Source organism: Excalfactoria chinensis, chromosome 2, assembly GCF_039878825.1.
Source record: "Excalfactoria chinensis isolate bCotChi1 chromosome 2, bCotChi1.hap2, whole genome shotgun sequence".
Classification (NCBI taxonomy): Eukaryota; Metazoa; Chordata; class Aves; order Galliformes; family Phasianidae; genus Excalfactoria; species Excalfactoria chinensis.
The window spans coordinates 4,099,568-4,120,881 of NC_092826.1; the positions used below are offsets into that span (position 1 = coordinate 4,099,568).

General features: G+C 40.0%; 1 protein-coding gene across 6 annotated transcripts in view; it reads left to right on the forward strand.

Moving 5' to 3' along the window:
* TRAPPC9 (trafficking protein particle complex subunit 9) overlaps window positions 1–21,314 on the forward strand; it is a 446,388-nt gene that overhangs the window by 7,438 nt on the left and 417,636 nt on the right. For 4 of the 6 annotated variants that reach the window (XM_072327382.1, XM_072327386.1, XM_072327383.1 and 1 more), the window contains 6 exons: window positions 2,677–2,805; window positions 5,529–5,555; window positions 6,672–6,793; window positions 8,807–8,932; window positions 14,348–14,564; window positions 16,195–16,338. In XM_072327382.1, coding sequence (XP_072183483.1) covers window positions 2,677–2,805; window positions 5,529–5,555; window positions 6,672–6,793; window positions 8,807–8,932; window positions 14,348–14,564; window positions 16,195–16,338 — 765 coding nt within the window. The remainder of the gene's footprint in view (window positions 1–2,676; window positions 2,806–5,528; window positions 5,556–6,671; window positions 6,794–8,806; window positions 8,933–14,347; window positions 14,565–16,194; window positions 16,339–21,314) is intronic. The other 2 variants (XM_072327387.1, XM_072327388.1) reach the window with 1 other exon arrangement.

A 21,314-nucleotide genomic window follows, 5' to 3' on the forward strand; every position in this document is an offset into this window, starting at 1 on the left:
TGTTTCCTTTTTTCAGCCAAGCATACAGATGACTGCAAAATCTTTCCTGCAGGTACCTACGGTCAACTGTTATTAGATTTCTTTTGCCTTTACATCTGCAAAAGCCACAAGTGTTTAATTTAACATCTTCCTTCTATTTTTACCTTTACTGTTGCAGCCTTTCAGCACCTAAAGGGAGCCTATAAACAGGAGGGGAGTCAACTCTACAAGGGTAGATAACAGCAAGACAAAGGGAAATGGTTTTAAGTTGAAGGAGGGAAGATTTAGGTTGGATGTCAGGGGGAAGTTCTCTACAGAGAGAGTGGTGAGGTGCTGGAACAGGCTGCCCAGAGAGGTTGTGGATGCTCCATCCCTGGAGATGTTCAAGGCCAGGTTGGATGGGGCCCTGGACGGCCTGGTCTAGTATTAAATGTGGAGGTTGGTGGCCCTGCTGTGGCAAGGGGGTTGGAGATTCATGATCCCTGTGGTCCCTTCCAACCTGGGCTGTTCTGTGATTCTGTGAAAGTCTGTTTGGCTTCCTAAGTGCTCTTATTAAAGGATATTGTCCCCAGTACTGATTCCTGAAGCAGGGCACCATTAGTAACTGGCGACTGTTTGGACTTTGCACTGCTGGTGAGTCTAGCATTTTCTACCTTCTTCGTAGACAATCTATCGAAAAGATTGCTTTGTCTCAAGACATTGCAAATGTGAAGATATGCATCTGCTACTTTTCCTGTGCCCAGAGTTAATCATCATAGGAATCAGGAGAGATTGCTGAGATCATACTTATCCTTGATAAATGGATATTTGCTGTTCAGAGTCACTGTCTTGTTCTTCGTGTGCTTGGATATGGCTTTCAGAAGGATTTTTTTATAGCCTTGCTAAAAAGCTGAGTCCATTGGGCTTCCTAAGTGCTTTGTAGGCCACTGGTACCTCCTTCCTGGTGATGTTTTCCTTTGTCCAGTCATTATAAAGCTCCCCCTATTCAAGGTATAAGAAAGAGGGGACAAAACAGGACTCACCAGAGATGAGCGTAGGGGAATGATGCTTGAGCTGGGGGTGAGGCAGATGGCTGGGCTGAAGTGTGTCTACACCAATGCATGCAGCATTGGCAACAAGCAGGAGGAATTGGAAGCAGTTGCCTGTCAGGTTAACTATGACCTAGTTGCTATTAACAAAACATGGTGGGACTGCTCCCATGACTGGAGTGCTGTGTTGGATGTTTACAAGCTCTTCAGAAGGGATAGACAAGGAAGGGAGGGTGGTTATGTGGCCCTTTATATTAAAGACTGTTTTGATGTTGAAGAGCTTGCGGTTGAGAATGATAAAATCCTAGTGTGTGTGGGTAAGGATCAGTGGAAGGCCTGTAGGGGTGACATCTTGGTGGGGGGTCTGTTATAGATCGATCGCCTAATCAGGATGAAGAGGTAGATGAGGCATTCTGCGAGCAGCTTGCTGAAGTTGTGGGATTGCCAGCACTCGTTCTCTTGGGATACTTCAACTTCCGTGATATATGTTGGAAGTATAATTTAGTGCAGAGGAAGCAGTCCAAGAGATTTCTAGAGTGCGTGGAAGATGGCTTCGGTACGAGAGCGTACCAGGGGTGGTGCCTTGCTAGATGCAAGCCTGGATGCTCCTCAAGATGGAAATCTTAAAGGCACAAGAACAGGCTGTCCCTGAATGCCATAAGGTGAGCCTTAGGGGAATCTGCAAGAAGGGATGGGCTACTTGGGAGATTACAAGGTAGTTGCTAAGGTATGCAGGGAGGAAGTTGGGAAGGCAAAAGCCCAACCTGAACTTAGATTGGCCACTGCAGTAAAAGAGAATAAGAAATCCTTCTACAAATACATCAATGGTAAGAGGAGAACCAAAGAAAATTTCCATCCAGATCACATGTCCAGAGAAGGGTAACGAAACTTGTGAGGGGTCTGGAGCACAAGTCTTATGAGGAGCAGCTCAGGGAGCTGGGATTGTTTAGCCTGGAGAAGAGGAGGCTCAGGGGAGACCTCATTGCACTCTACAACTTCCTGAAAGGAGCTTGTGATGAGGAGGGGCTTGGCCTCTTCTCCCAGGCCACAAACAGAACCCGAGGAAATGGCCGCAAGTTGTACCAAAAGAGGTTTAGATTAGACATAAGGAAAAACTTTTTTTCTCAGAGAGTGGTCAGGCACTGGAATGGCTGCCCAGGGAGGTGGTGGAGTCACCATCCCTGGCAGTGTTCAAGAGTTGTCTGGATGAGGAGCTACGAGATGTGGTTTAGTAGCTTGTGGTAGCAATGGTAATGGGAGGACAGCTGGACTAGATGATCTTGTAGGTCCTTTCCAACCTTGTGATTCTATGACAGTGGTTTCACAATGACATTGGCCAGTTGCCTGCATCCTCAGGAGCATCCTAATGGGTTTTGTGCATTTGTGTCTAATTGGGTTAAGTACTCTGGATGCCTTTCTTCCTCTACTGTGGATAGCACTTATTCTTACAGATTATGCTAGTCGGCATGGGGACTTGAGGAGCCTGAGGATAAATGTTATCTGTGCGATCAGAGATAAAAAGGACATTGACTATCTCAGCCTTTTCCAGTCTACATCTGCAACTGATGCATACCTCATATTCATGTAAATAGATGCTTCTACGTGATACTTCACTTCTTGAGAGTATCTTTACTAATCTGCTGGATTATTTTGTGTTTTTTCTCTTCAGCTGCCCTTGAGGGGTTATGTTCAGCATCAGTCATCTATCATTACCCTGGTGGGACTGGAGGTAAAGTCGGATCTCGTAGGGCACAAGGAGGCTCTCTTTCTGCTGAGGCAGGCAACAGGCACAGACCAGGTAAGCAAGGAATTTGACTTTTATTGCAAGCAGTGGGACTCAGAGTCCCATTCCAGTTGTTTGTACTCAGACCTCCACACACACACGGATGCACACTCCCCTTATCACAGATCACAGAATCACAAAATGGCCTGGGTTGGAAGGGGCCTCAAGGGTCATGAAGCTCCAACCCCCCTGCCTGGCAGGGCCACCAGACTTACATGTTTACAATATCAGATTGCCCAGGACCCCATCCAAACTCGCCTTATCTTTCCATATTTGTTCCTCCTTCTCCCTGCTGGTGGTTAATCTCTTATGTATTCCATAAGAAGTCTTCCACAATCCCAGGGTGCTCTTCCCGTGCATTCTATAAACCATAGGATGATAGGCAGTAACATCCCTCAGTCTGTTAAGGTGATTTAATGAGCAGCCTGTGAAACCCATCAAAAGAATTAATGCTCCTGGACAGCTCTGTTCACTCTGATTAAATTTTACTGAAGGCAAGGTGAAATATGATAATGAATTGCTTTGTTTCTACATGCTTGGTGAGAGAGAGGATGGTGAGGCAGGGCTTTGGTCTCACCCAGCAGAGCTGTTTGTATTTTTTTTTTCACATATTTGTATGTATTTACAGTCCTCCACAGTACTGAAGCAGACTCTGGGTTTAATTGCTGGTCTAAATACCCATGTGTGCTGTGCAGTCAGAGTGAAATCCTCTTAAACAGCAGCTCCACCCATCTTTATTAATCTAGGATCTGTAGTACATACTGTATGTACTGACACCAGGTGATGAACTGGATAATAAAAATTACTGTATTTAGGGAGAGAATATGAACTTGAGAGATAATGTCTGGGTGTTAAAACCTGTCCATTTGGTCCCATGACTGATAGTGCATTTATATTTGCCCTTTAGGGTAAAACTTCACAGTTATTAATCTCCATCTTTCATCGACTCTTTAACAGTATGTGTTGCAGTCTGTTCATTTCTAATGAGTTCTCCTTGTTACTCAAGAAGGTAACACATCAGATGTGAGATTCTGAACTCTGTCCGGCCATACAGCATCTGTTCTTACGTCTTTTCCCTTTACAGCTCTCTGTAAATTTCTTTTCAATACTTGAAAATCTCTGAACTACGCCCTTGTTTATAATCTGTGTTGTTAGAGGGATCAGGCTGGATGCAAAAAGGGCTTTCCAGAATTTAGGCAAATCAAAACGTGATGTATTTGGATTCAACTTATGCATACTTTTAAGGAATATAGATGTGTTAGTTATCTTTATTGCTTACTGATGTGCCTGGAATTGCACCTCTTCTTGTGCCTGTACATCAGCCTTGCCATCACTGGGTTTCTTGGGACTATCTTGTGCCCAGACTTGGTCAAGAGAAGTGTTTTTGTTGTGAATCTCATAGGACTTCAATAATTTGGCATTTTTCCATTTAAAAACACAAACTTTTGGCCTGGCTGCTCAAACAAACCATTGTGTTTAACTGCTTTAAAACATGTCAGAAACATCTCTGGAGAGAGAAGCATTAATATTATCTCTCCTTCTTTAATATAGACTGAAGCCTCAGGAGGGTGACGTTAGTGGTTTTATATTTTCCCCGACTAAGGAGAATTGAAATACTTTTAATACATACTTGGGAAGTTTTGTAGACATCAGAATATTGTCTGGTTGGGGTTGATTCACCCTTTGTTTTTTTTTTTTGAAGCTCTTTTGATAGGAATAGTTTGTTCAGAAGAGAATGAAGAGGTTACCAGATGTTTTGCTATGTTTTGTTAGCAGTACTGTGCTCTAAACACCTGACCTCCCTGCTCCTCCAAGCAGAATTAGGAAACACGAGTGGAGTTTTGGAGGATCCTGTTGATCTGGCTCTAAATCTCTACTTTGTTAGTTTGGAGATGAATTAATTGAAGGGAGGTCCCACCTTTCTCATAAAGCATTGTTTTAGGCTGCTTAACCCTCAATCTTATTGCCAAGCTGAATCAAAGCTTAGGTCAGCACAGGGTTACACACCTGTTAATCCAGGTTTTGTGTATGTCTTGTCAACTTTGAGACAGCCTGGCTTGTTGGCTTTACTTCATTAATTAGAAAATTCAATGGTGTGAAATTCATAACAGTCCTAGAATCATAGAATGACCTGGGTTGAAAAGGACCACAATGACCATCCAGTTTCAACCCCTCTGCTGTGTGCAGGGTGACCAACCAGCAGACCAGGCTGCCCAGAGCCACATCCAGCCTGGCCTTGAATGCCTCCAGGGATGGGGCGTCCACAACCTGTTCCAGTGTGCTACCACCCTCCGTGATGGTAATCAAAAGGGATGTGTTGGATACAGCTCTTCAAAAATTCTTCTAGTGTGCTGTGTGGATTTAATGGAGGTTTAAGCACTGTAGGACCTGAAATCAGAATAGAAGTGGACTGTGACAAAAACTTGCCATCTAAAGCAAGGCGTGAGAAAAGGAAGTTGGCTTTAAAGTGTACAGTGAAAATGATTCAGTTTTTCTTGACCTGTTTGTAGCTCATTGCAAGTTGATGGTGCTTCTGTGTTTGTTTTTTTAACAAAAAGAGATTTACCATGTGGTGACTACTTGATACATAATTGGTGGTCCATCAAAATAGCAGTGATGATTTTAATAGGCTCTATGATTACATTCAAGCCTGCTGATCATTGTGAAACACTGTAAGAGCTTATTTCGTTGGCTATATTTGAAGGCTGAAAAAGAATCATTTTTGTTCCTCCTTTTAGGGGCACAAGAAGTTCTCATTGATCCAGGTACATTATTTTCATGCATGCTTCCAAATTATTTTCTTGTTATTACTTGTATTTGTTTTGCGTTTGTGTAATTACTGCCACTTGCCAAAACCAGTACAGATTCTAGATGCTTCAGGTTTTAGCTATAAATCTTGAATCATCACGAACAAAGATTTTGCTGTTAGCTTCTGGAAAACACCTGAAAGTGTTCATCTGCAGATGCCTGTGCTATAATTCTTCTAATGTTGACAGGCATAGGAGAAAGTACTTTAGTGTTTGAGCGTATGAAGTAACATATTTCTGAATATACAGAACGAGTGGAAGGTATCTTCATGGTACTTTGCTCTATCTGTTGAGAGCTGGGTTCAGCTCTGAGACAGGAACATTTCTTAGCAGTTATCCACCTGGAGAAGTCAATTCCTGTATAAACCGAGGCATGTAATGCTGGATATTAAGTCCCATGTAAAGAGATACAGAGTGTTCCTAAACCTTTGATGTATGTTTCCAATATTATTAACTCTGCAATAAAATTGAGTTATAGAAATAAAACTTTCATGTACTTCATAATACCCGAATTTCCTTGGCCTCTATTTCAGATTCTTATCCCCTGTAAATATAAAGACTCTCTCCATCTCCTTCCTTCTTTCCTATATAAGAGCAAAGTTGTACTATTTTGCTTGAGCCCCAGGAAATTGTTTTTATTAACATAGAAGGCTCAGATTTGGTGGCCTTTAGTTACGCTGTAACACTTGATTTTCTGAGATCGGACATAGGGAAGGATTTGTTTTAAATCCTGGAGGAGATCACCTTCAGATCATTAAGTTAGAAAAAAAACTTTTATTGGTAAATATTCAAGTAACTATAAAAAGGTTGAGGGTTTTTTCCCTTGTTTTTTGTTATGTCCTGTTTACTGATTTATGATTGATTTTTATTTATTTATTTATTTTGCACTTTCATGTGGTGTAGGAAAACACCGAAGCAGAGCCAGTATTTGCTGGGTAGGGCAGGTACTTTGTGTATGATCTGCTTAAACCTGCAGCATAGCCCAGTTTTTTGTTTTTTTTTTTTTCTGTTTTCTGAGATATCTAATACTCACACAAAGTCCTTCTGCTCATTTCTTACCCTGTTCTGTTCTAGGTGCACTGACTTCAAATGGCATAAATGCAGATACCAGTGCTGAGATAGGACGTGCCAAGAATTGCCTTAGTCCTGAAGACATCATCGATAAATATAAGGAAGCCATTTCTTACTATGGCAAGGTATTCCTGCTCAGCTTTGAAATGTCACTGAAATTCTTGTCAATAAGTGCTGTGCTTATAGGTTCAGAGGATCTGCTAGAGCACGTGCATTATAATTGTTAAATCACGATAATGGAATAAACGGGAATAATTTATGCTGCTGCACTGAGTGCAGTTGGGATATCTGCAGCCTTTGATCAAAGGTGATACCTAAAACAGCAATGTGCTGAGAGAACTATTTACAATGCCTGCTTATACCTGGAGCTTTTGGATTGTCTTGAATTTTTAAAGCGCTCTTAAGAAGAAGTACCACGTGTGTGGAAGGTTTATTAATTACTATTTGTATTTGCAGCCTTTATTACGTACATCATCAAACTGATGCTTTCATGCACTGTGGGAGCTGGATGCTTATTTGCTGTGACTGCTGGAAGGATTTTTGGGGGAATTCAGGAGTTTCTGAACAGGTTGCTGAGTCTGGATATGGTTTTATAAGAGGGTTCAGGGAGGGTGGCTTTTAGTGCAGGGGGAGAAGTGGGGTCGTTGGAGGAAATGCAAAGGACAAACAGAAATGAGGATTTACAAAAATTAAGTCACCTTTATCTCCACAGGAACTTTCTTTTCAGGTTTTTGTGCAGGTGTTCAGAGTGTAAGATAGTAAAGTAGCTTCATGTTTGATAATACGGAGGAAAAATAATTTCTTGCTGTGACAAGAGTGGCTTAAAATCCTTGTCAAAACTAAAGCCATATTTTATCGTGTTACCATGCAGTTATTTATCCTTTAATCCCTTTTTTCCTTCCAATTATTATTTGATATTTAAAAGTATCTTTCAGTGAAGCTGTGTGAACAAGAAATGTCATTTCCACGCTCGTACTGCAGGGAAATTATCTGAATGAAACAATGTGATTTGTGTCTGTGAGTTAATTTGTGCTTAGAAGCACAGGAGTGTGGCAGTTTGGGGGTAGTTTCAGATAAATTTGAATCTGCCAGTAGAACAGTAATTCTCAAGCATATGTTAGGCTTTTCATGTTATCATGAAGGTAAGTTGCTCATCTAGAGAGGATGTGATTTCTTTAGAAGGATAACTTGATCAGGGTATACATATTTTCATTATAATAATACCCATAATGATCTTAACAAATAATAACTTTACTTCTCTACAACTTCACTTGCAAATAACAAATAATTTTGTCCTATGGCTGTTCAATGCAAGAATAACTTTTGTAGTGCTGGGGGAGCAACACTTCCTACACATATTTTCCATGTTACCACTGAGCATAAGTAACCTTCACAGCATCTTCTGAAATGGGTTCACTCTCCACTACTTTGTTTTTGCTGACATCTCAAATGCATGAGAAAGTAATGTATAACAGTGCTTTGGTGGTTGCTCTTGCATTTCATCCTGAGCTGTATTTCCCCCACTGAGTTCTAAACCTAATAAACATATAAGAAAACCCAGAATGGTTTGTGATTGATGGTACTGTTCCAACCAAAGATAAAATCAGAGCAGTAAAACTACAGTTCTGGTGGTACAGTTTCCTGTGCCATGTAATGTATTTTGTATTAAGTAGAGAGGGCAAAATAAATTTCCATTTGCCTTGATGGAACGATTTTAGGTGGTGAAGAATTACTTAAAACGGAACTATCAAACAACAGCTTTCAGCTTATATAGTTATTGTATTGTGCAGGTAGAAATTATTACTTTGTTACAAACCTGCACGTTACTTCCCCATATTTCTGAGGTTATCCAAAATGATACCAATATTCCCAACTTTTGTGCTCATCTGAACTCTAAGATGTGAAATGCTGCAGCATCTCAAAATAATAAGTGTGAGTGAAGAGGCTGAAAAGGGTTGTTTTGCACAGTAACGTTTTTAGGTGACACCTTAATCTTGGTCGTATGTTGATAATTTCATGGTATAGTCACTAGCATTAGGGAATGGCTGGCTTTTATAAGATGTGACAGCTGATCAATGTGTTGAGAAGTACTTATCGAATCAAGCAGGTGCCACACTTTAAGCTTTTCTCTCTTCAAGTACAAGAATGCAGGCGTTATTGAACTGGAAGCCTGTGTGAAGGCAGTGAGAGTCCTTGCAATACAGAAAAAGAGCATGGAAGCCTCGGAGTTCCTTCAGAATGCAGTTTATATCAATCTTCGCCAGGTAAGTGCAGAAAGTCCAGTTAAGTTTCTGTTCCAGCTTAAGATTACCCTCAAATGTGAAACTTGATTCACTTTTAGGAGACTCTAGTTTCTTTTCTGTATCACAGATGGTGAAAACCATCTACTGCTTGCTTCTCACTTGGACCTGACTTCCTATGGTTTTCACATCTGTGAGTCTGCTTTACGAAGGTGTTCAGAACTCATTAAATAATAGGAGGACTTTGAGATTAGAGACTCTACTGATGATTCTCTTTTATGAAGACAAAATGTTCCATTGTTATTCTATTGAGTTGCTGTGCTAGGGAAAAACAGCTGCTTAGGACAGCTCTCCTGTGATGGCTTTTTATTTCTTCAGTGTACCTTGTTCAGTGAATCAGAAAGTCAGGAATGTTCTGCTGCAGAGTCAGTTGAGAGTATGATTAATATGACTATTCAACTACATTTCTGTTCTGCAGTCCCAGGATTGGGAATGCCAAATTAGAAAGGAATTTAGAGGGGAAAAAAAAATATTTGGAACTTTGAGACCAGGAGGCAACATGTGAAGGAGAAAAGTGCACGTAGACCTTTTTGTTTCAGGGATGAGTTGAACATTGTCATGTGTAATCACCAGCAGTGTTTAGGCGGTTCCTGGACTTTGTAAGTACTTGCTTTAGAGGACTAGTTCAGCTTTTTAATGCTTGATAATATTAAAGTAATAGGTTTTCATAGTGAAAGGTGAGCAGTGTGCTCATGCAGCTACAAGTTTGGCTCTATGCACAGTTCCTGAAGGGATTCCTAAGCCCCTCTTAGTTAGAGCTGAATTCTGCTGGTCTCGTTCACATACAGCTAAGCAGATGTCTGTACCATCATAAAGCAGGATGGTATCAGTGTCTCATGCCACTGTCACTGCTTGGCAAAAATGGCTGTGCTTGAAACAATGTATTATAAGCTGTTGGGTGTTTTACTGTTTTTTCCTTTTCTGCTCATTCTGGCTTTGTGAAACTAGCAGTTAAAGTCCTTGGCATTGAGCTAAAGCCCAGATCAGGATGGCAAATTAATGAGAGAAGCAGAATAATTGGTGTAATTTGAAGATAATACTTCTGCTGGAATTCTGATTGCATCTTTTAGATTCTCACCAGCAAATAATCTCTTTTGATCATTAAACCTAGAAATGCTCTCATTTTTTCTAACCCAAGGAGAGGAGAATTTCATTAGTTAATAAACTCTTATATAAATCATGGGTTTTGTCACAGAGTGCCTAAACTGATGTAATTTTTTCAGTCCTAAGGATCATCTTCTTAATTATGTAGTCTCCCTGACAGCCAGTAGTCTTTAATATAGGATGCCAGTATTTTTATGAAGCCACTGTGCCGGTGTTTTTCCCTGGTCACTCTTGCATTGTCATTCTCTTGGCCTGCAAGCTCAGGTGTTGCTGCAGTGTTGTGTTTATTATGGAAGTAATTACTTTCATTGAGAGAATCCCTTGTTCTCCTCCCTCACCCCATTATGCTGTAAACTTAAGAGCAAAAAAAAAAAAGTAGAATTTAGGGTGTGTCAAAGTCTATAAGGCATTCAGATAGCTGCTAAGTTATACGGAAGCACAAAGTTTGGCAGCCAGTCAGGATGCAGCACCTGTCCTGACGAAAGCTCACCCCAGACAGCTCCGGTATCACAAACAGAAACTACTGAGTTTGAGTTGGTCCTTGGGAAAAGCAAGTAGAGAAGAAACATGATAGGAAGGTATCCTTGTTTCTGCCACCTGCTGCATAGGAGACAACAAATAAATTTGGTCAGTCTGGAAACTCCACTGCTTCTCTTACCAGCCAGCTGCTCTGTTTCTTTCTTCTTTATTTTTTCCATAAAGTTACTTCGATGTATGGCATCAGCTATTGACCCTGCAGATGCATCTTTGTATATGTAAACTAGAAAAACAAGCAGGGAACTTTGTTTGCCTCTTGCAGGTAGGTAGAACATCAGCACAACCAATATCAGATAGCAGAAAAACACTTCTAAGTCTTCCTTTCTGATGGAGAGCAGACCTGATTTCTTTCCACATGTACTTGATCTCCTCAGTCTGGTAAAACTATGTAATGAGCCTTCTGATTTTAAGAGGGCTCCAGGGTATTAGGACTTATCTTTGCATCCAATTACAAAGAATGAATTGTAAGTGCCAATTACAAAGAAACTGAGATTATAAAAGTTTACTTTAATGTAGTTAGGAATAATCAAAAATTGTATGACAAGCTTCCCTCTTGAAAGCTTACCTTAAAACAAGCCTGATAAAAAGCTTTCTCATTTACTTGGATGGTGAACTACAGCCTTCACAGTTGTGGTTGCTGACTTGGTTTGTTGTAACAAGTAAATGAAAATTAATCAGCTGGAAAAGATGCTCTGCTTTAGGTGTTGGCTGTTTTGCATCCCCGAAATAATTAGTTGGTGTATCTGTGTGGGATTGTTTTCTTGTTTCTTTTAAGCCCTTGAGCGGTGACACTGACCTATTAGTGCTGAGGGAAAACACCATTTTGGTGTCTCTGTTGTGACAATGAAGCATAGCATTCTGCAACTGCGAAAAATAAATGTGAGTAGCTTTGAGCGACAAGTGGTGTCAGTGCTGAGAACTTAAACAGGGTAAAAATAAAAACTTGAGAATCTGTTGCCTCTCAGCTGTTTCCAATTAGTGTGCTTTCAAATCCATCTGTAAAGCTATCATGGCCTTTTATCAGGGAGTGTGAAGACATGACAAGGAATAATGGCTTTTAAACTAGAAACCAGTAGGTTTTGCTTAGATATCAGCTGTTCTTCACTGTGAGTGTGGTGAGGTGCTGCCCAGAGGAGCTGTGTGTGCCCCAACCCTGCAGATGCTCAGAGCATTGGATAGGGCTTTTGGATACCTGGTCTAGTGGAAGATGTCTGTGCCCATAGCATGGGGTTGGAGCTAGGTGGTCTTTAAGGTAACTTCCAGCCTGAGCTATTCTATGATTGAATTATTCTCTGCCCATCTTAGCAATTCAGTTTCCAGATGCGTGTGAATGCTGACAGTATTTTGTATTAGGGAAATAGTTTTGATGACTTATTTAAGCTTTTCTGCCTCTCATGCTTGATCAAAATGCATTTTTCAATTCTGCTGTTGTTTCTCGTATTTCACTTGGTTTGAAAAATGACATAAATTTTGGGGAATAGAAGTTGGAGCAGCTTCTCTGCCTGAGTGGGTGAAATAATGTAAAACCTGACGTTCTTTCTGGATGTTAGTTTTTCAAGACTCTGATAAACTGCTTTTAAATTGGTCTGTATTTTATTTTTGTGCCTTTTTTTTTTTTCTTTCCAGCTGCATTTTCAGCTCACTGCAATTGCCTTTTTACAGCCCCTGTTACGGGATTGGTCTGTCCCATGGTTGTGCTGTGGTTTTGCATTGTGCAGCCTTGTGTTGTAGGGTAGTAGCAACTTCAGCTTCAGAACTTGTCTGAAGCTTGCCAAAATTATTTGCTAGTCTGTCTGTGAATCTTTTGATCTACCAGGATTGCTGCTGTCAGATAAGGTCATGGTGCTCTCTGAAAGCTTTTTTGAGCATACTTTGTGACAAATCCCTTATGCCCAAAATTAGTAGTGACTTTTGAAAACAGTTTTCTCATGATTTTGTAACGATGTCAGCATTTCTGTGACTAAAAAATGTTTTGCAGCTTTATGATACGTAATTATTACTGTAAAAGTTAGTGGTATACCTGTAATCTTTCGACTCTGAAAGTGCCTGCAGTTATTGGAACAGGCTGCCCAGGGAAGTGGTGGAGTCACATGGAGGTTCTCAAGAAGCACGTAGATGTGGCAGTGATAGATGTGGTTTAGTGAGCACAGTGGTGATAGACTGATGGCTGGACTGGGTGAACTTAAGTGGTCTTTTCCAACCTGTATGGTTCTATGACATTAAACACAGAATTCAGATTGATGCTTTCCTTTTTGAAGAATGATTCTGGTTTGTGTCCATCAGTGATATTTTCTATGAACTTTGTCCTCGTAAATGCCTGTGAAGCTGCTAACGTTATTTTGCAGAGTAACTGTTAGCAATACATGGTATTGCTTGTGTTTGTGCATGTTCGGTATCGTGCACTAGGTGTCACCATTGATCCATTTTGAGAACTCACTTCGCTGGTTACTGGGATCATAGAATCATAGAATGGCCTGGATTGAAAAGGACCACAATGACCATCTTGTTTCAACCCCCCCCTGCTTTGTGCAGGGTCGCCAACCACCAGACCAGGCTGCTCAGAGCCACATCCAGCCTGGCCTTGAATGCCTCCAGGGATGGGGCATCCACAGCCTCTTTGGTGCTATAAAGGTAGAGGAGTTGGTAGCTTTGAGTCTTATTGCAGAGAAGTTTCTTCTTGGCTGCCTGATTTCTAAGCAAGGCTCTCATTCATAATGGGGAAGGAGCAACAACATGGGCATTGTGCAGATATATTGTCAAGCTACAGTAGTGCATATTGTTAGTGGCTTACCAAGTTTGGTTGTACTTGAAACCTAATAGGGATTAACCTTTCACTGAATTCTGCCCCATTTGTTGACAGTTTGCATAGGTATGGTATCACAGAAAGAATATTTTGTGATTTGTGAGATTCATAAATACTGAGGGTTTAGGTTTGCTCTTGAAGTGGTGAAAACATTCAACTTGATAAATCAGTAGATTTTGGAAGTGGTGTATTTTTATGTTCCTATCGTGCACCTGAACATCATGCTAAGTATCACCCATGAGACATGAAAGTGTAGCAATTTGTAGTTGTTCTGACTAACTTACACTTCATGGTACTGATAACTAACTAAACTGTTCAGGAAAAGCGTCTTCGCAGTTCTCGTTAGCTGTTCACAGAATCACCATGGTTGGAAAAGACCTACAAGTTCATCCAGTCCAATCATCCGCCCATCACCAACAGTTCTCACTAAACCATGTCCTTCAACACAAGGCCCGAACATTTCTTGAACACTTCCAGGGTCGGTGACTCCACCACCACCCTGGGCAGTCCATTCCACGGCCTGACCACTCTTTCAGAGAAGTATTGTTTCCTAACATCCAGCCTGAGTCTATCCTGGCACAGCTTGAAGCCATTCCCTCTATTCCTATCACCAGTTACACAGGAGAAGAGGCCGAATCCAGCTCACTACAACCTCCCTTCAGGTAGTTATAGAGAGCGATACGATTTCCCCTGAGCCTCCTCCATTCCCATCTCCTTCAGCTGCTCCTCAAAAGGATTAATTTCAGAAGCAAGCTGAAGATTTCCTGGCAGGGGTTGGCATGACTGGCTGTGTGCAAGCATGCTGGCCTTCTGTGTTGGAGATGCCTATTACATTTTTTCTTTCTTTCTTTTTTTTTTTTTCCTGTTACTCAGATACATGCTTGAAAATTTTCAATTAAAAAACAGTTCCATTTTCTTTTCCCTTTCAATTTCAGCTCTCAGAAGAAGAAAAAATCCAGCGTTACAGCATTCTTTCAGAGCTGTATGAACGAATTGGTTTTCACCGCAAGTCTGCTTTTTTCAAGCGTATCGCAGCAATGCAGTGTGCTGCACCCAGCATACCAGAGCCTGGCTGGAGGGCCTGCTACAAATTGCTTTTGGAAACACTCCCTGGTTATAGCTTATCATTGGATCCTAAAGATTTCAGCAAAGGTAAGTGTCTCTGGGGGAGCATACGTTTGCTTATGGTGTCACTCAGTTGGCTTTATATAACTAACTTCCTTGAGAAGTGTCAAATAAAACCCAAATCCTTTACCTAACTGAAATTAATTGTGGCAGAGCAGCTCTTCAAAACAGCACCTTTGCTTTTTGCTGGTGTTGCTTTCGATAGTTTGGAATTTCTGAGAGCTGCTGCTGGATGTATTGCTGCGTTCCTGTGTTTGTAGCAAATGTGTTTTATTAATGAGAGCTTATCTTCTACTGTTTCCGAATGTCTTTGTGATTTTGTGCTTGTCAATACAAAAAAGGTCATGTTTTATTTCGAAGTATTTTTTTAATTATGTGCTTTCAGCTTTGTGTTTCAGAAACTGTTTTCATTTCGCTGTGGATTATAATCAAAGAATGAAGGATTCTTTTATATTTTTATTCATAGACACACTCAAACAAATCTAGATGTAATTACGTGTGTGTGTGTGGTTGCATTTGTATCACTAAGGTCAAATCTGTCATGTTTCTCCACAGATTAAATCAATGTTATATAATTTGTAAGAGTAGCTTTTAAATATTTAAACAATTTTAGGTCCTATTTATCTTTTGAATTGCTTTTTTTTTTTTCCTTTTGCGTCTATTAAAAAATAAAGAAAAACCATAATAACAATCCAACAAAGCAAAGCCAGCTCATAATAACAAGCGGCTATTCCTTTAGCTGCTAAGTACTGCCTTTGCTTTCTGCATATTTTATGCTGTCTGCCACCAGTCTTCAGGTAAGCTGCATTTGAACATATGTTGGCTGCTCCAAAAGTAGTGCCTCCTATTTATTTCCATGGAAACAGCAAGAGATATGAAGAATACAGGAACATTATTTAATAGAGGAAATTCTCACTTACAAAACACCGTTCTTCAGCTTAGTCACTACCATTTGCTGCTTCGTGTGGATGAGCTGGTTGACACTCTTCATTTTATGGTGTGGCAGCTTTGTGTGGTGGCTGTCAGGAATGTGGCTTGTCTTTCACATCACTTCTGAGGCCACTGCTGAAATGCACCACCCACCGTTCAGCACTGGTGAGTGCAGTGGGTGCCATTTTTTTTCACATGGAGGAAGTCAGTTCCACACCTTTGCTTTGTGTGCACTTCTGTGTCAGCTGATATTTTGTCAGACTTGCCCTCTACTTATACAGCTCCATACTCTATGCTTATACAACTGCCTTCAGTTGTATGGCAACACAATGTAACACAATATTGGCAGGGCCTGATCTTTAGACACGGATGAAAATGTTCTGCATGAAATCTCATATGAATTTCTTGTTCTCAAAGTTCAAAAATTATGCAATGTTATTTTTCTTTATGGGAGATGTTAACTTCCTTTTTGGAATTCTAGTGATAAATATAGACAAGAATATAAAACAAAAATTGCTATACGTTTAAAAGTAGAAAGAAATCCAGAGACCTTGTTTTTCCAATCATTTTGAGTTCAAGCTTTGGGTTTTGTAATAGTTGGTTCCATTGGGTGATTTTTATATATCATTAAATTACTGCTCAATATGTACAGGAAACCAAATAAAATTGTTTATTTTATGACTTCTACATTAAGAGTAAATAAATGAAATGACTGTTTATGTTGTAGGAACTCATAGAGGTTGGGCTGCAGTGCAGATGCGTTTGCTTCATGAACTAGTATATGCGTCCAGAAGAATGGGCAATCCTGCCCTATCCGTCAGGCATCTGTCTTTCCTTCTCCAGACCATGCTGGATTTTCTTTCTGATCAAGGTATGACTTAAAAAAAAGTTATCTGTGCTTTATTCTGTATTGTTTTTGAAGTATGCATCATTTGAGAAGTAATGGAGAGGACAGAAATTAGAGCATTGTGTGCACTGTGTAGCTGTTTGCTGGCAATCAATCAAGTATCCAGTATTATCAATCAAGTATCCAGTATTGTTAATTTTTAATATTGCAGTATTCAGACCTTGATATGTAGCATCTAAATAAAACTTCCTTACGTGTTTTCCATCTGCAAATTGACTGCTTCAGTGCTTGATTTCCTCTGGAAATCTTAGATGCACGATTGGAGAGCTTAGTTCGTGTTGTGGATTAAAAGAATAAAAGTATCATTAGAAAACGCTAGCAGCAGTTAAGAGATTGAAGGTTATTGGGGAAGAAGAGTCTGCTGTAGTTCTGATATGGGTTTTCAATGAAACTTTGATGGAGTGGATAAGTAGTTGTAAGAGGCTCTGGGACACAGGTCATCTTCTCTTTATCAAAGGAAAAGACTTTGAAAGTACCACCTGGATCTGGTGGATCAACACATTGTTGCAGGACTGGGGTGATATCCAGGGATATTGGGATTCTTAGAGAAACCTGTATGCTGGGAACTGAGGGGATCCATCTGTAAGAGGAGGGGAGGAGCACCTTTACTGGAGGAGGCTTGAAAGTTGCCATGGGAGGGGAGCCTTCCTTCACTCAACTCTTAAGAAGAGCAAGAAAGAGGATTGAGAAGATTCAGTCTGACCTCTTGGTACCTGGAAAGTTTATTGAGCAGATGTCAAGGTGTGTGAGAGACAAGTGATCACATGCAGCCAGTGTGGTTTTAAGAAAGGCAGATTCTAACTTCATCTCCATTATAAAGTTACTCACTGAGTAGATTGGGGGGGGAGGGCTGTGGGTATTGTTTTCCTCAAGCATGTTAAAGTATTTGACACACTTTCCCACATTATGCTCTTGGAGAAACCTGCTGCTAATGGCCTGACCAGGTGTATGGTTTGCTGGGTGAAAAAACAGCCTGGCTGGCATTGCCCAAGAAGTCCTGGTGAATGGAGATTAATTTGGTGGCTGGTCACTAGTGGTGTCCTGGGGGTGCTGTTTGACAGCTGGCTGAGCATGAGCCAGCAATGTGCCCAGATGGCCAAGAAGGCAAAGTACATCCTGGCCTGCAGCAGGAGTAGTGTGGCAGCAGGAGTAGGGAAGGGATTGTCTCCTTGTATGTGGCACTGATAAGACCCCACTTTGAGTACTGTTCATTTTTGGTTCCTTACTACAGGAAAGATTCTGAGTAGCTTGAGCATAAACAGAGCAATGATGTTGATGAAGTGACTGGACAGCAAGGCTTGCAAGGAGAGGCTGAGGGAATTGGGTTAGTTTAGTCTGGAGGTGGCCGAAGTGAGACTTCATGGCTCTATACAACTACCTGCAGAGTTTCCAATGAAGGAGGTGTTGGTCTCTTTCCTCAGGTGAAAAGTGATTTAAAACTGAAGTTGCGTCAGGGGAGGTTCAGGCTGGACATTAGGAAGAATTTCTTCATGGAGAGTGTGGCTGTGGATTTGACCTGGGCTGCTCAGGGGGATAGTGCCCCATGTCTGGAGGCATTTGAGAGATGTGTGGACATGGTGTCTGTGGACGTGTTTTAGTGATGGGACTTGGTATCATTAGATGGATGGTTGGTCTTAATCTTCAAGGAAAGTCTCTTCCAATCTAGATGATTCTGTTGGAAGGCTGTTTCTGATGGAAATTGAATTCGGCATGTTTTTCTCTCCTTATTGTTTTAATAATGGGCAAATTTCTCTCCTTGGTGACTTCTGCAGCCAATATTTTGCTGGGAGCCTACTAATAAATTACCTTGTCTGTTTAGTGGATCAAATCAGTAACGGAGAAAGGAGAACTGATAAACTGAAATAAATTATCGGTCTGTAAATGTTACTTGCTGTTAAAAGGTCCTTTGATTTTTTTCTAAGCTCATGAACGAAGTTTCAGTGTTGTTTTTTTCTTAAGGGTTGAAAATTCCATTGAAGACAAGGCTTTGAGCTGTTCCATGTATGTCCATGTATGATATTGCTAATCCCAAATCTTAAAGAAGTCCTAAGAGCATTCTTTTTGTTTTTGTATTTGCCATTAGGTTTTGAATCTTCTAAATGTTGGTTGGATGCCAGGCTTCCTCTCTTTAAAATGACGTGTTTTTTTTTTTCTTGTATAAAACACGCTTCCTATTTCAAAGCTTGTAACTGGTGCCATATGTTAAATACTACGCTTAAATTTCAGGTAGTTACCAGGTCATCTTTAAAAATAAAACTAATGGAAGTGAAAACTCTGAACTGAAAGGAAGTTACCAGCTAAACATTTGGCACTGGAACATAATCCAGACCTTTTCTGTCTTGGGATTTGCTTAGTATGGGCAGAAGAGGAATATTCCCTTGCTTTAGCTTGTTAATCTAATTCTATTCACTTGCTAGTTCAGCTGAAATTGAGTAAGTGGGACTTTGGGAGACAGAAAAAGTTGATTTCATCTTTACTACAAGGAGAATTTAAAGGATGAGGATGAAATTTAGTGCTTACAATGAAAGATCTAACAGTTAGGAGCTCTTGCTTCTATTCAGAGAACACAAATACATTGTCAAAACTAGTTTGTGTTTAAAACACAGTTTTCTTGTATTTGTATTAATTGAATGACACTGATAATTATTTTTAAAACAGAAATTTTGTATGTAATCACTGGGATTAGAATTTCCAGCTGTGGAGTCTGGCAAATCTGAATAAAAGTATCATCAAGTAGATGGGAGATGTCAGTCATTATTTTAACAACATGGAATTTAGGAGTCTGATTTAAAACTAAGCTATTTAGGTACATAAATCTGTAAAATACAGTATTCTGGATAGCAAAAAGAGGTATCAAATTCTGCATTAAAGCTCTGTGATCTCAAGCCATTATGTTTTAACAAGCCCTTGAGAATCACTTTCTTTAAATAAGAATTAAAACATGCAATTGCAAAATTGCTCGGAATTAATTCTGTCTCTCTGTTATAATATTTTTTGAAGCATAATTCTATATGGTTTACATTGAATTCAATTTGGATAAGGTCAGATGCTTGAAAAACAGCATTTTCTTGTCATTTTTTTATTGATAGTATCAATAGTACTTTAAATGATTGTAATTCTATTGCCAACAGATGATTCTGAGGTGACCTATCTAATTATGGCTTGTCCAAACACACGGTTACTTTGAAACAGCTGTTACTTGTGTGTGACCTACTATACAGAATCCACTTGCACGAAACACATTTGTCTTTCATGCAGGTTTGGATTCTTTCAGATTTTCAGTGGGTTTTCAACTCCATACCTGCTGCTTTGCTAACTTTTCTGGTGACAAGGATCTAAGTGCACTTACTGTTCATGGTATGGGATGAAACTAGAAATGCTTCATTCCTTTCTTGGTGAATTTCACTTCTTCAAATGTCATCGAAGTTACTTATTTGGGAAATATGTACACCTTTTGGTGGTACTTGCTATACCTCTGCCATTAAAATCTGATTGTCTAATTGTTTTTGTGCTTTTCAGACTTCTAATGAAATAGATAAGCTCCACATTTGAGATCTCTGCTGATCTCTCCATTGTATACTTCCCTTATTGAGTGCAGTAGTTTAATTATTCTGCCTTTTGAACATGACCTTGAGCCCTCCTGTACCCTTCTGGTATTCCTCCAGCCAACTGGGTTGTCAGCACAGATATTACTGTAGTATCGGTATGGCTTTCAGTGTCTCAACATTTCTATTCTTCTGCTCCTTTCCTTCTCTGGATTAGGATGATGACATTTATAGAAACAGAAGCACATTGGAGAACTACTTACAGAATGACAGTGTGGCCTCTCATGCATGTATATTGACTTCTCAACAGCAGAACAGTGGGCATCATGTAGTTCAGGGTCTTTCTATGATGACCTTTGTCTTTATTCTTCTCAGCATCAACACTGGCCAAAACCAAAAAAGCTGAGTTCCACAGCTATGACTACAGAATGTCTTTTGGTCTGGCAGATAAGGTACTCTGGTTGGTTCAGTCTTGCTGATCTAGTTAGCAAACTTTCCTTGCTCCTTGACTGTAAGATTTAGAACAATTTTGGCTTACTTATCTTTCTACACATATCATAAAAAAAACTTGTTTTATCCCTATCAAACTACAGAAGGTATCATTACAAATACCATTCAGATACAGAATGCCCTCTGCAGAGCTGTTATCCCAGCCACTGTTATTGATTCACTGAAGTATAGGAATCTTTAGTGAAAATCTTAAGACACTTCTCTTCAACCCACAGACAAATAAGTCCTATTGAAAATATATATATTTTCAAATTCACTGTAAATTTGAATTGTGCCAGAACTTATGTAGACATACAAAAAGAGACACTGAGGGAAGATCACACAGAATGGCCCAGGTTGGAAGGGACCTCAAAGGAAAGAATGGAATCAAGTGGTATAGGCTTCTGCTTTTCAACAGAGTTGGAAGCTGTTAGGAAGCTGGCAGAAATGGTAACAGCGGTTTTCTGCTGAGGCAGTGTTATGTAGAAGAGTTTCTAGGGTAGTTCTGATTGAGATATTGTGTTTCTTGAGAGGGGAAAATAAGAGGTAGTGTACTGGAAACCTCTGAGAAGGTCTGCTTATGTTTAAGAAACCAATTCCCTGAAGTGTGTGTAATGCAGGCACCAACTGTTTTGCTCTGCATCTTTCCTCCTTTTGTACTGCAGCAGTCAGTCATATAGATGTGGCCTGTCAGTAGTTTGCAATGTTTTGTAGTGTTTTATAGTTGTAAGGAATGTTGTTCCTTAATGCTATATTTAATTTAGGTCAGCATTTCCCCGAGGATCCTTTACAGTACATAAATTAATTTTTAGAGGGATAAAAGTTATTGATTTCAAGGACTGAAAAGAATGGAACTTTAATCAGACTGAACAGAAATTATGATGGAAATTAAATTGATGCATGCTT